Raw genomic sequence first — 15335 nt, 5'->3', positions numbered from 1 at the left:
CCCCCCAAGAAATGAGTCACTGGTAGTTGAGGTGCAGGTGGGTTTTCCTATCCAAATGCCTCTTTGTTGTCCCATTTTTGAAGATTATTGGATCTGCTATAAAAGTGAGTCTAAAATCACAATTCTGTGTTCCCTTTAAGAATAGTCTTTGAAACATTGGCAAGAAGGTCATGACTAGCGGCATTTTTACAGTCTCCAGCTGCCCTCTCAGAAAAGGAATAGATAGGAGGTTGGCCACATTTTTAGGATGTGCTTGAAGATAATGTAACCTATTTTTTTTTTTTTTTATATCACAGGGATTTAACGTGCAAAATGGCGGTTGTACCAGATTGGCATACTTTGTATCCTCACACACAAAAATTCACGCATTTAAGACCCCACTCTTCACCATGTAGAGTGTATTCAAGGAATGGTTTCCAACATATGTTCAGACCTTCTTCATGTGAGTATTCCTGAGCAAATGATACTAACAGTAGATATCATTATGTATGTTTAGTATGTACTAGACTCTGTACAAAGGCCTCTCATGACATTTAATCCTCACAGTAAAGCTGTGAAATAAATTCTGTTATTGTCCCAGTTTTCTTTGTGGGGAATCTGAGATACAGGTTTATCAAGCCACTTGCCCAAAAGTTGCATAGCTTTTAGGTAGCAGGGTTGGGATTTGTACCCAGACAGTGTGATTCCAGGATCCATGGAATTAACTACTATGTTATCTAGTATACCGCCTCACTCCTCAGTTTTTTCTTAATTAATAGACTATATTTTTTGAGTAGTTTTTTTTTTTTTTTTTTGGCCACACTGTGTGGCTTGTGGGATCTTAGTTCCCTGACCAGGGATAGAACCTGGGCCACGGGAGTGAGAGTGCCGAGTTCTAACCACTGGACTGCCAGAGAACTCCCTGAGTAGTTTTAGGTTTACAGAAAAACTGAGCTAAAGTACAGAGAATTCCCATACACCTCTTTACTCCCCATCCCCAGTTTCCCTTATTACCAGCATTGGCATTAGTGTGGTACATTCATTAGAATTGATGAGCCATTATTGACACATTATTAGAGTTCGCAGTCTTTGTGTTGTACGTTCTTTGGGTTTTGATAAACGTATAATGACATGTGTCTGCTGTTACTGCTTCATACAGAGTAGTTTCACTGCCCTGAGAATCCTCTGTGCTCTGCCTATTCATCCCTCCGCCCCGCAATCTCAGGCAACCATTGGTCTTCTTACTGTCTCCGTAGTTTTGCCTTTTTTCAGAATGTCATTTAGTTGGAATCATACAGTCCGTAGCATTTTCAGATTGGCTTCTTTCACTTAGCAGTACGCACTTAAGGCTCCTTCATGTCTTTTCATGATGTGATAGTTCATTTCTTTTTTTCTCTGAATAATATTCTCTTGTATGGATGTACAACAGTTTATTCACTACTGAAGGACATCTTGGTTGCTCTCATGCCTTGGCAATTATGAATAAAGCTGCTATAGACATTTGCGTGCAGATTTTTGTGTGGATGTAAAATTTTAATTGATTTGGATCACTCAGTTTTTTTTTTTTTTTCATGGCAGGAAGCAGAAGCTTCCTCATTTCCTTTTTTTTTTTTTAAAATATTTATTTATTTATTTATTTATTCATGGCTGTGTTGGGTCTTTGTTTCTGTGCGAGGGCTTTCTCTAGTTGTGGCAAGTGGGGGCCACTCTTCATCGCGGTGCGCGGACCTCTCACTATCGTGGCCTCTCTTGTTGCGGAGCACAGGCTCCAGACGCGCAGGCTCAGTAGTTGTGGCTCATGGGCCCAGTTGCTCTGCGGCATGTGGATTTTCCCAGACCAGGGCTCGAACCTGTGTCCCCTGCATTGGCAGGCAGATTCTCAACCACTGCGCCACCAGGGAAGTCCCGATCACTCAGTTTTAAAGCAATAAAATTTGACATTATAATTTCCCAAAAATGTGTCTTTTCATTTGTTCATTCCTCCCTCCCTCCCTTCCTTCACAAACATTTTCTGAGCCCTAATATGTGACAAGAACTGTCACAGGGACGGAGGATAAAGAGACGGGTCCGGTAGAGGGTCTGCCCTGGAGGATCCCACAGTCTTGAGAGGGAGAGGAAGAATTCCAGCAGAACAATACCAGTGCCGGTCCAGAAGCACGTACAAAGCGCTGTGAGTGCACAGCCTGAGGAACCAGAAGGACTCAGAGGGACGTAGTGAAAGGATGGACCGGAAGAAAGGCATTCTAGTCACAGGTCACACTCGCCACCTGTGCTCATCTGCATCAGTGAGAGGCCACAGGCATCTACCAGAGAGACTATTTCAGGTGGGCCATGTGTCTGTCCAAATCTCAGGAAAGAGGGGAGAATGGATGTTGAGGGATAACTGGCAATTTCCAACACAAACAGTTGTCATCCAGAATAAATCTCTTCCAGCTCAATAGCTCCACGCCTAGAGTATACTTTGGGTGTATCTTAGTTTAACTAGCTTTCTGACAGTACAAAGAAGAATGGAATGAAGTGGGATTACTGGATTAAAGGGCATCCACACTCTTAAGGCTCGTGAGCACCACCGAATTGCCTTTTGGAAGCTTGTACTGCACATCCCCACAAGTAGTATTTAAAAGTACTTGTTTCTCAATAAATGCTGGAGAGGGTGTGGAGAAAAGGGAACACTCTTGCACTGTTGGTGGGAATGTAAATTGATACAACCACTATGGAGAACAGTATGGAGGTTCCTTAAAAAACTAAAAATAGAACTACCATACGACCCAGCAATCCCACTACTGGGCATATACCCTGAGAAAACCATAATTCAAAAAGAGTCATGTACCAAAATGTTCACTGCAGCTCTCTTTACGATAGCCAGGACATGGAAGCAACCTAAGTGTCCATCATCGGATGAATGGATAAAGAAGATGTGGCACATATATACAATGGAATATTACTCAGCCATAAAAAGAAACGAAATGGTTATTTGTAGTGAGGTGGATGGAGTTAGAGTCTGTCATACAGAGTGAAGTAAGTCAGAAAGAGAAAAACAAATACAGTATGCTAACACATATATATGGAATCTAAGGAAAAAAAAAAAAAGGTCATGAAGAACCTAGTGGCAAGATGGGAATAAAGACACAGACCTACTAGAGAATGGACTTGAGGATATGGGGAGGGGGAAGGGTAAGATGTGACAAAGAGAGAGAGTGGCATGGACATATATACACTACCAAACGTAGATAGCTAGTGGGAAGCAACCGCATAGCACAGGGAGATCAGCTCTGTGCTTTGTGACCACCTAGAGGTGTGGGATAGGGAGGGCGGGAAGGAGGGAGATGCAGGAGAGAAGAGAGGTGGGAACATATGTATATGTATAACTGATTCACTTTGTTATAAAGCAGAAACTGACACACCATTGTAAAGCAATTATACTCCAATAAAGATGTTAAAAAAAAAAAAGTACTTGTTTCTGAATATCCTAACACAGAATATTATCTCTTACATTTTGTCCATTTGATATGCATAAACAATATTCTGTTGTGATTTTAATCTGCATTTCTCTAATGGTGAGGTTAACTTTGATTGTCAAGTTCATCAGGTTTATGTCTTTCTTTTGTCAGCTGCCTGTTCATGTCCTTTGCCCATTTACCCACTGTGGGTTGGTCTTTTTAGTTATTTGTATGAGCTCTCTGTATTAAAAATATTAATCCTTTATCTGCCTTATGTGCCATCAGTATCTTTTTTCATTTGTCATTTGCCTTTTATTTACGTTTTTTTTAAAGTACTGAATTATTTTTTTCTTTTCTAAATAAAAATTATATATATAGAAAACAAATATATTTAAATAAAAATTATATACATACATATATAATGTCTCCTAGCACCCCTTTTCTCTCCAGAGTTGGTCACCATTAAGTGTTTGGCTGGCCTGTCTCTCATGCGTGTCATGCATGCACACACACCTGTAGACGTGTACTTATATAACTCATATTAAAGAAAGCACAATTCATGGGTGAATCTGTGAGCCACAGATATTAGACACCCTGTTTCCTTTTAAGATGTTTTTTGCTTTATGCTTATGTTTCAATCTGAATAATTTCTGTTGACCTGACTTTCTATTCACTAGTCCTTTCTTCTACTGTGTACAGTTTTGCCGTTAAACAAATTAAATGAGCTCTTCGCTTTGATATTGTATTTTTAATTTCTAGCTTTTTCATGTGCTTTAAAAAAATAGTTTCCACTTCTCTGCTGAAATTCCCTAGTGTTCAGCATTTTTTCAGTTTTCCCTTAATCTCTTTAACATATTTGTCCTTCTTGGTTTAAATACCTGATCGTTTCTACATCTGTTCTCTCTGTGGGTCTTCGGGTGATTCTTTTTTGCTCTTGATCAGGTCACCTTTTCTTTGTTTACTTGTCTTGCAATTTTAAAAGGATTTAACACCAGACATTTATGTAAAAAAGAGTAGAGACAGAAGTCAATCATATTTACCACCAGAAGAAGGAGTGCCCCTTCTGTTCAGGCTTCTGGTGAGGTGGGCTGGCTCAGTTTAATTTCTCAGTTGAGCTGTGTCTGGATTTGGTTGCAGTTTTGGTTAGATTCACGTGACCCCTTGTTTCAAATGCTTCCCCTCAACAGGCCTTGCGATCTGAGCGCTGCTGAGACTCCGGCCATCTCTGCTTCACAGTCTGGCTGCCAGCTTGGCATCCTGTGGCGGGCCCTCTGCTTTCCAGCCCTCCTGCCACTTTTGGAGGGTTTCTGGGGAGCTCTCTTTGTCCTCCAGCTCAGCTGCTAGCTTCGCACACCTTAGGAGGTCGCCCTCCGCCCTGCCGCCCTGCCTGCAGTTGCAGTGGGCTGCTGAGGTGCACTCGGTGAGGGCCCCGTACACTTCAGAGGGGTTTGCCGCTGGTCGGTACTCAGGCACGGTGAGCAGCTGCCTGACACTTAGGGAAGACCCTGCATCCCTCGGGGCATATCACACAGCTCTCCCGCCTCACTCCCAGCTTTGGGGTGCTTCCTGTGCAACGTGTGAAGGCCCAAGGGGACGGGTGCAGACTCGCTCTGTGACTGAGGCTCTTGGGATGCAAATCCACGGGATCGGTCCACGTGGCTACTAAGTAATTGCTTGTTTTCTCCATACCCCTGTGTAGAGTGAATCTGCTTCTCTTCCCAAGGCTCTGCAAGGATGAAAGGAGTCATGGGTGTTTTCTCTCTGAGGAGTGGCTGGTCCTTTCTGGAGTTTAGTTTATTTGTACCCTCAGTTCTTTGGTGGGTTTCAAACCCCTCTCTTTTTTTAGCTTATCCTACTTGTTCTCATTGCCAGGGTCAGAATGACAATCTGCTGTGACTTTCTGTATCCTAAACGGATGTAGAAAATTTTGTCAAATTCCCCTCCAGAGAGATCATATCAATTAGTACTCCCACCAGCAGGTTGTGCAAGTTTGGCTACCGCTTTCATTTTAAATTCCAGAAGTTGCATTAGGCTTGTGAAATAAAAAGTCTGCCCTCAAGTGAACTCAAGTAGTTTCAAGGCAATATTTCTGAGACTTCAAAATTAGAATTATTGATTGCCAAGATGGGGCTGCTTGGAAAGCAACTGAAAATGCGCATGAAAAGTCTGAAAAAAGATTTCAAGATGGAGACATAAAGACATGAAGGGGTCCCTCTGTGACGCTGGCTGCAGGAGGAGGAATTCCAGGCTGGGTGGGCAGAGGGGGAAATCCTCTTCACCAGCTAATGTGGAGCCCTGCAGCTCCGCCATGTGAATCAGCTGCTTCTGGGGTTCGAAGCGACAGTCAGAACCGCAGAGGGATGCAGGCAGCCACTCCTGCACACCAAGCATCCTTGGAGTTCTTGTGGGAGATTTAAGTCCCTCCTCGCCCAGGCTCTGTGCCCAGCCCTCTTCTGCCTGTCTGTCTTCTCCTGGGTGAACATCTGGTTCCACATCCCGAAACGCCACCCGTAACAAAGCAGCAGCTCCGTCGTGACCCCCGTCCTAAGCTCCCCGGCTGCCCCCCACCTCGTTGGTTTGTCCTGCTGCCTTTGCGGCACTTGGCACTATCTACCGTTACCTCATCACTCATTTGTCTGTTTCTTGTTTTGCTTCCCCCTCCAGAGTCAAAGCTTTCCAAGAGCAGAGCTTCCTGTCTCATTCACGGCAGTACCTTCAGTGCCTAGAGCAGTGGCTGAAGTATGACAGATGCTCAGAAATATTTTTTGAATAAATGAAATTCCACACCCTTAAAAGTCAGTGTTTGGAAAGGCTTTCTTCTCTCCCTGCCTGCTTCCCTAGGGCTCCCACACAGCCAGTTCTCACGCCCGCATCCCAGCCCCACCCTCTCTGACCTCTAGATTTATGTGTTCAGTTTTCAAATGGACATCCCCACTTAGATACCCCAAACGGAGCTCATTCGCTTTCCCGCCAACTTTTCTCTTCTGTTCCAGGTGTCCATTGCTATGAACAAACTCGACCAAACATAGAGGCTTGAAATCGCAACAATCGTGTATTTTGTTGACAGATCTGCAATATAAGCGGGTCCCAGGCATGGCTTGTCTCTGCTCTGTGCACGTCAGAGGGAGAGGTGCCAAGGCTGGGGGCGACTTGACCTCTGTGGCTGGAACCACCTGGAGGCTGGCTCCTCGAGTGGCCAGCAGTTGGTGCTCTTGGCTGGAAGCTCAGTTGGGGCCGTTGGCCAGCCACCTACACGTGGCTTCCCTGTGTGACTCCTTGACCTCCTCACAGCATGGGGACTGGGTGAGCATCTCAGGACCAGACAGAAGCTGTAGTACTTTCTGTGACTGTGTCTTGGAAATCACGTAGTGTCAGTTCTGCTCTAGTCACAGACTCATCCGGATTTAAGGGGAAGGAACATACGCCCCGCTTTTTGATGGGCAGAGAGTTAACACGATATCGTAAGAGAAGCACGTGTGGTGGGGATCTTGCTGTGGCCATCTTGGGAGATCCCATTGGCCACGTCGTCCGTGTTTGCTTTCTCACCGCTCACCCAGCCACCCACGCCAGGTGCACGAACTTCATTCATCCTCTTCTCCTGCCTCACCCGACACGTCAAATCAGAAGGTTCTGTAGACTCTACCGCCTCTATTTTAACATCTCTTTTATTCATCCCGGCTTTTCACTCGCCGACCATCACATTAGTGTGGACCTCACTTAAGACCTGTCTGAGCTGGCTCTAATTACCCAGCTTCTCTTATACCGTCACTCTCCTCCCCTTTCTGTTTCTCTCCCATGTGATACCAGAGTGAAGTTTAAGAATGAAAATTGGGTTGTGTTATCCTCTCGATGACAATCCCGCTGTAGCATCCCGTAACCAGAGCACAAAGCCAGAGGACAGGACCGCGTGCCTTGGCTCCTGCTGACTTTCCCAGTCTCCTCTCCTGGCTGGTGCCTGCTCTGCGTGTCCCCTCCTGGCTGTCCTCCACAGCAGCCCCACTTCCAGCCCCTCTCGCTCTCAGGGAACACAACATTGCAGTGGAAGTGTCACTCTGTCCTCTAAGAAGATTTTCCTGAGACCCTCCTCCTGTCACCCCAAACCAACCACTCTATGTTTTGGATCTCCAGTGTATCCCAGTTAAGTAATCCCCTCCCTGCGGGAGGCCGTGGGCATCGTGAGCTGAGCCATCCCCAGCACTGGGCACAGGCCTCGTGTGTGCACGGTGAGCAAGCATCAGGGAAGGTGGGTATCAGTGACGGCCAGCACAGCCCCTGGAAGGATGGAGGTGGTCCCCAGGACCCGCCACGCTGCTTCTCCTGAGGTTAGGACTCGTAAGGTCTTCACGACATGTGTGGGCGCTGGTATCTTCTCTGTTACCGCCTCAACCGGAAGGCAGCTCAGCCATCCTACAGCTGTGAGCAGATCCCTCACTGCCTCTGGGAAGGTCCACGTTGGCGCTTTGAATCCATCCTCTGGCCCAGGTCACCCCAAGACTAAAGCCGTCATTGTCCTCATGCCAGGAAGCTTCCATAGCTTGATAAGAAATTCTCATTTAAAGGGAAATAACTAGAGCCATCCTCCCCTAGCTTCTGCTGTGAACAGTTTGACAAAAAATGAGGCAATGTTCGAGACATTTAACGTGTCCAGAATTTACTATGTAAGACAGAGGTACTAAATGAACTATGGTCACCAAGCCTTTGCAATCTCATTAATAGATATAAGAGATTTACCAAGCTACCATGGTTCTTAGCCTCCGCTTTACCTAGTAGGTTATAAAATATTGAAAGGGACTAATCACGTCTTCATGTTTATGATACCGATGGGCACCATGAGTTAATTTGTAGTTACTGTGTTTGTCTGTAGGGTGTCAGCTGCCCTTTGGTGGCACAGGGACTCCGGGACCTAAACCATTACAGCTGGGACCCCTTTCCCCACCAGAAAGTGCAGGCGCCCTGCAAGCTCATTAGAGAACTAAACATTCTTCATTATCCTTTAGTATCCAGGGATTCTCACCTCTTCCTTGTCTTTGAAAGGAAAAGGTTGTAGATTTAAGAATTACATGTTTTTCCCTAAAAAATTGGCAAGGGGATGAAAAGTGAATATGATATTTTGAAGATTTATTTGAGACAAAATTGATTCTTAACTAAGTTTTATTTCAATATCCATGTTTTTCACTTGTAGTGACATAGGTCCTTTATAGGGAAGATTATCTTTGCTTTTTTTTTCTAATGTTATTACTATTATTTTATGTTGATTGAAATGTAAATTTCAGAGGTGCAACAAATGACTGCAGATTTGCCATTGCGGGTCATCTACTTGTAAACCTAGATATAGTAGAAGAAATACTGTTTAGAAGTTTGTTGGATTCTAGTACACAGTGAAATGCTTTTTATTGTCTTAGCTTTAAGAGCGTTTAATAAATAGCTGTCTCTCTTTTACAGCCACAGCTGTTGCAAATCCAATACTGTCATCCTTAGATGTTAAACGGATTTTATTTCAAAAAATTACTGATAAAGGAGATGAGTTGAAGAAAGCCTTTCACCTGCTCGACATCAGTAACAACATGACGGTGACAAAGAATGAACTGCGAAGAGTCATCACAACCTTCCTGCTGCCTCTCACGAGAGAACAGTTTCAAGATGTGCTGGCTCAGGTACAGTGCGGAAAAGACTCAGAATCACCCAGTGTGGAGGAGGGGATGCAGTATATTACAGGAGCATGTAACCTCGTCTGGCTTTCCCCCACTGTCCCAAATAGAGTTTTGTTTGTCACAATTCAATTAAATTCTGGCAGGTGTGGGACAGTTATCATGTGCTTGGGTCATATTTTGTGTGTAGCACTATTATAGTCATATTAGTTTATTTTTTAAGGCTTCCATATAAAGAGTATTTGGTCAACATGTACTTTGAAACTTAGTATTTGCGTTTGTTCTTACCTGAAGTGGTTATTGAGCATCTACTGTATGCTCAACCCAATGCGGAGCAATCAGACAGTTTTCAGCTATTATTTCTTCAAATATTTTTTTCTACCTCTTCCTCTGCTCTCTCGGACATTTTGGTATTGTCCTCCAGACCCCCGAGGCTCTGTTCATTTTATAAAATATTTTTCCTGTCTCTCTTTCAGATTGCATAATTTCCATTGACGTGTCTTCAAATTCACTGACTCTTTCTTAGCATCTCCATTCTGCTACGAAGTCCATTCAGTGAATTTTTAATTTTAGACATTGTATTTTTCAGTTCTAGAATTTTCATTTGGTTCTTTTTTATAATTTCTATTTATCTGCTTAGATTTCTTGGTTTTTCTTTCAATTATGAGCATATTTCTTTTGACTACGTTGAGCGTAGTTAAAGTAGCCGCTTAAAAGTCCTTAACTGGTAATTCTAACATCTGGATCATCTCAGGGTTGGCCTGCTTTGATTTTTTTTTTTTTTTTGAGAAGGGTCACATTTCTCTGGTTCTTCATTTTTGAGCATATTTGGATAATGTCCCAGACTAGTGCTATTCAATAGAAATATAATGTGAGTCACATAAGTAATTTTAAATTTTCTAGTAGCTACATTACAAAAATAAAAAGAAATAGGTGAAATTAATTTTAATAATATTTGTATTTGACCAAATAAATATATCCAAAATATTATCTCATTTCAACGTGTAATCACTATTTAAAATTGATAATAAGATATTTTACATTCTTTTCTGTGTACTAAGTCTACAGAGCCTGGTATGTACTTTACACTTACAGAAGACCTCAACGCTGACACTAAATTTCCATTGGAAATACTTTATCTGTATTTAGATTTCATAAAATTTGCTGTTGAAATATTAGATTCATATACCCAGTCATTCCAAACTTAAAAGTTTTCCCAGAGCGGAGTTAATTTTAGAATTTAAATTAATTACCATTAAATTTAACAAACAGTTCAGTTCATCAGTTACCCTAGCCACGTTTACGGTGCTCAGGAGTCACATGCGGCTCTGGCTGTTCATTAAACAGTGCAGTGCTAAACGTCACGAGTGCTGCGCTGTGGAGACTCTGGATTCTGTTATATTCCTCCGAGACTTTTGGTACTTTTGCTTTGACAGGCAGTTAACTTGCAAATTCTCTCTCACCTGCAGTGGGCAGTCGTTCGTATCTTGATTCAGCTTGTTGGTCTTTTGCTGGGACTCTTGAGCCTGACCTACACACACGTGGTTCACGCACCAGCTGGAAATGTGGACAGAGTGTGTACACAGAAAGCGGTGCTCCTCCTCTTTCGGGTTCCTCTCACATTTTTAATGGTTGTGGTTGCTTTGGGTTCAGTGTGCTGGCTCTTCAGGCCGGAAAGACAGTGGGTTTTTTTAGGGGGCGGGGTTTACCTGCTTTGTGCTGGGCACTGACTGTGGCCTGATCTTAGGTTCAAAGCCACTGAGAACAGGAAACTCCCTCCGTACTTGTCCCTTCTTCTAAAGTTTTAAGTTCCTCCAAAATCTGCCTGCTTTCTTTCACTCTTCAGAGCCTTTAGAGAGTTATTTTTTGTATTTCGACAGAGTTTATGGATGTTGTCTGTGGGAGGTTAGTCTTTTGAGAGCTTTCTCTGCCAGAACTTCTTCTGCTTTATTGTTTTTAAAAAAGCAATCACAAAGTCACAGACAAGTTGGAAGTATAGTGCAAAGAACAATTTTCTCTTTCGTAAGCCATTTGGGGGTAAGCTGCTGCATTACCTCAAATATTTCAGTGTATGTTTCCTTAAAACCAGAGCCCTGTCCTATACACCCGCAATCCAGCCGTCATGGTAAGGACAGTAATGTCAACTCATGTTAGCCGTCTCAGCTCCAGGCCCCAGGTCACAATCATGCAGTGCATTTGGCAAGTCTCCTGTAGCCTAGAACACTTCGTCAGTCTTTCCTTAGTCTTGAGGACCATAACACTTTGAAGATTGCAGACCTGTTATTTTGTAGAGTGTCCCTGACTTGAGTTATCAGATGTTTCCTGATGACTAGATTCAGGCTTGCATCTTTGGCAGGAATGTCACAGAAATGATGCTGTGCTCTTCTCAATGCTTTTATGAGCTTACAGGTGATTTCATTCTGTCCCATTACGGCTGATGTTCACTGCAGTCACTTGATTAAGGTGGAATCTATCAGACCCATCTGTCTTTTTCATGGTGGAGTGCTCTTTATCCACTTTGCAATTAATAAGCATTTTGTGGGAGAAACTTTGAAACTATGTAGATATGCCATTCCTCACCAGACTTTCATGTATTCATTTATTGTTTATACGTTTGCAGGGACTCAAGATTTCCTGTTTTATTAAGTGGGTTATGATCCATTACTTTCATTATTTATTTTGATGTTTCAGTTGTCCCCAATATAGCCAGTAGGAGCCCCTTCATGCTGGTTTCTGTGTCCTTTTGACATGTCCCCATCATTCTTTGAGCACTTCCTTACTTTCTGATACAAGATATCATAAACTCATCTGTACTTTCCTTGCCTCAGTCCCAGAATCATCCGTTTCTCCAAAGAGCTCTGGTTCCTTTTAATGGAACAAGGTATCCAGAATCTGGGCTCTGAATATACCAGAGCTTCTCATTGCTCCAGGCCCTCTAAGTGGGCAGAGCCCTAGGGGACATATTCCATATATAAACATATATACACATTTACATACATTTACATCTACATGTATTTCTATATCAATCTATATATTGAAAACTGTGAGTTCACACCAATACCACCAATTCTAACCCAGTGCCTCAGGGTTCATTGTAATTTTCTCACTTTCTATATTTGTAACTACCGTTTCAGACAATGAGCCACTTGGCTTCTGTGTTCTGAGTATATTCACTTATTTGATCAGCCTCCCTGGCATGTGACTCATCTCCCATGTCCAGCACCTCCACCCCCAGGTGGATGCCCTCTTCCTCCGACCGTGCTCTGGACCACGGTTCCCCCATGTTGCAGACGCCACTTTTGTCTGCCCCATCTAGTGACTGTAGGACTGAATTGTGAGGGAACAGACATGGAAGGAGGGAAGGGGAGGAAAGATGAAGAGCTTTTCTCTTCTTCTTTTAAAAAATGTTTCCGCTTTATTCACTTCCAGCATTTCACAAATAGTATATATTGATTCTTTTACGCATCACCTTTTATTGTACCTGCATTTTAAATAAAAGCTTTATTCATATATAATTTACGTATCATAAAATTCACCATTTAAAAATGGACAAGTTCCTGGTTTTTCATATATTCACAGAGTTGTGCAACCATCACCACCATCTAATTCCAGAACATTTTATCACCCCCAGAAGAAACTTTGTATTCGTTAGCAGTCACTCCCCACTCCCCTTCCCCAGGGGACATTAATTAATTAATTAATTAATCCCAGACATCCATTAATCTATTGATACCTTAAGTCACCATAGATTGCCTATTCTGGACAGTTCATAAAATGCAGTAATACAATATATGATCTTTTGTGACTGGCTTCTTTCACTAAGCATAATGCTTAGTTATGCTAAACATCCGTGTTATAGCATGAATCAGTATTTCATTCCTCATTATGGCTGAATAATATTCCACTGCATGGGTACACCACACTTTTTCATCAGTTGATGGATCTTTGGGTTCTTTACACATTTTGGCTTTTGTGAACAATGCTGCTGTGAATTTCATGTACAAATTTTTATGTGGACATATGTTTTCACTTCTCTCGGGTACATACCTAGGAGTGGAATTGCTGTGTCATATGGTAATGTTCTCTTGCTTTTAAAGAACCTTTGTCCTCACAAATATCACATCAGTTTCCTCATAACCTTGATTTAACTGTTCCTTTCTTTATACCAAATGGAAAGTTAAAATATTATTTCCTGCTGCTGTCTCCCTATATTCATGATCTAATCTTAATTTAAAATTTTGACAGCCTTCCCAAGCTAATCAGCTATGCAAGAAGAGGAAAAGTACAGAAAATGTGAAATGTGTATCCGTTTTTTAAAAGCTACATCTGTTTTTAAAAGAAATCACTGAGAACTGTAGAACTTCAGAGACTTTAAAAAACAGGTTCTGATAGTCTATCTTATAATCAGGACGTTTTTCTAGAACCTTGAGCTCCTGTGACCCTCCTGTATAAACCAAGGAGACTGGAGTGTGGTGCCTTTTCAGGAGGCCAAGTTCATTGGGAATGAAGGGCAGGGCTTCTCTTCTTAATCCCTGGAGTTCACAGTGTGTGTCCCTTTTCTAGACCTTTTAATGACTAATCCATGTGGTGATACAAACTTTCTTTTTTAATAGTTAATATAAGCCTAACTGGAAATATATAAAACAGGTAAAATATTTAATGGGAATCTCACCCTTAAAATTAGAAAAGAATTTTCCAGTTATAGTGAATTTACTTTAGCTTTAATTTTATTTCAAGAACCATGTCAAGAATGTTTGAACGTCAGGGAGTTTAGATGATTGATCAGGGCAAGAGTGATGAGGAGGGATTGCTTGTAACCTGCCCTATACCTTAGTTTCATTAATAGTAATACGAATTTTTTTGAAATGTGGCTTCAGTATCTGAATATTAATATAAACATTTTAAAAGAAGTTGAATTGGTAAATAGATTCCAGAGAAGGAAAACTAAGTTCCCTTCTGGTCCTGGTGGTTGTGCTGGGTTGGGGAAAGAGAAGTCTTTGAAGGTACTTATCAACATACTGGATGTGGATTTACAAACTACACTCCCCCAGCCCCAGTCTAAGAATTGCTTTCAGTGATTCATCAGTGGACGGTTTTGATTCTCCAACATTTTTGCCAGAATAGCAAATACTGGAGAGGCAATTTGGGTTGTCTAAGCGCTTAGTTTTGGAGACCACTCATTGCAAATGTGTATCTGCCACATTAGAATTTGCATTAGACCATAAGTAGCAATATGAAATGTGACAAAAACTTCAATAGATTTTTTAAAAATTTTATTTATTTATTATTTATTTTTGGCTGCGTTGGGTCTTCGTTGCTGTGCGCGGGCTTTCTCTAGTTGTGGCGAGCGGGGGCTACTCTTCATTGCAGTGAGCAGACTTCTCATTGCGGTGGCTTCTCTTGTTGCAGAGCACGGGCTCTAGACGCACGGGCTTCAGTAGTTGCAGCATGCAGGCTCAGTATGTGGCTCGCAGGCTCTAGAGCGCAGGCTCAGTAGTTGTGGTGCACAGGCTTAGTTGCTCCGCGGCATGTGGGATCTTCCCGGACCAGGGATCGAACCTGTGTCTCCTGCATTGGCAGGTGGATTCTTAACCACTGTGCTACCAGGGAAGTCCCAGCTTCAATAGATTGATGGATTTTAAGGCAGGGTGGTTAGTGCAGTGAGATGAACTTGGGCTCTGGAGTCACAGATTTCTGTGACTAAATGACTTAATGGCAGTGCCATGCAGGGAGGTCTGCTCTGTGAAATGTGGAAAATTTCAACCTCCTCAGAAGGTAGTTTGGGGCTAAATGAGTTAAAACCAAGAGCAGTGCCTGTACCCATTTATAAAGTATGAGCTCAGCAAATGTAAGTTTCTTCCCTTCCATGTTAACTCTTATCACTACCAAGACCAGGAGGGCATCCAGTCTGGGAAACTGCACGTTTAATCTGTTTTTGCCCTTCTTCTGTAAAACTAGGGAACCTTTGAAGTGTCTATCCAAATTATATCTACTAAAAAATGCCCTATCAGAAATCCCAGTCCTGGGTGTCCTTTCCAGGAAAAGGCTTCACAAAGGCCCACCCTGTGAGCCACTCTCCCTCTGGGCCCATTTCCTAGTTATACATGTTTTAAATAGCAAGGAGAAATTTGTCCTTTGGGGAAGACTGAGATAACCATGCTAGGCTTTGAGGCTGGAACTTTAAGGGCTAAGTACATATCAGACTTGGTTGTATAGGCTTGGGAGCCACTCAGATGTATGGGAGCCATTCAGCTGTATGGGAAATTGT

The 15335-nt window shown here is 42.5% G+C and overlaps 1 protein-coding gene across 10 annotated transcripts in view; it reads left to right on the top strand.

Moving 5' to 3' along the window:
- EFCAB6 (EF-hand calcium binding domain 6) overlaps window positions 1-15335 on the top strand; it is a 253522-nt gene that overhangs the window by 26953 nt on the left and 211234 nt on the right. For 7 of the 10 annotated variants that reach the window (XM_082352622.1, XM_082352626.1, XM_082352625.1 and 4 more), the window contains 2 exons: window positions 297-442; window positions 8862-9073. In XM_082352622.1, the coding sequence (XP_082208748.1) occupies window positions 297-442; window positions 8862-9073 (358 nt within the window). Of the gene's footprint in view, window positions 1-296; window positions 443-2203; window positions 2304-8861; window positions 9074-15335 lie in introns of those variants that run through there. The other 3 variants (XM_082352631.1, XM_082352630.1, XM_082352632.1) reach the window with 2 other exon arrangements.

Source organism: Balaenoptera borealis (genome assembly GCF_965194805.1).
Source record: "Balaenoptera borealis genome assembly, chromosome: 13".
NCBI classification, from domain to species: Eukaryota; Metazoa; Chordata; class Mammalia; order Artiodactyla; family Balaenopteridae; genus Balaenoptera; species Balaenoptera borealis.
The sequence above is the reverse complement of the archived record's forward strand: the minus strand, read 5'-3'. Positions and strand labels throughout refer to the sequence as shown.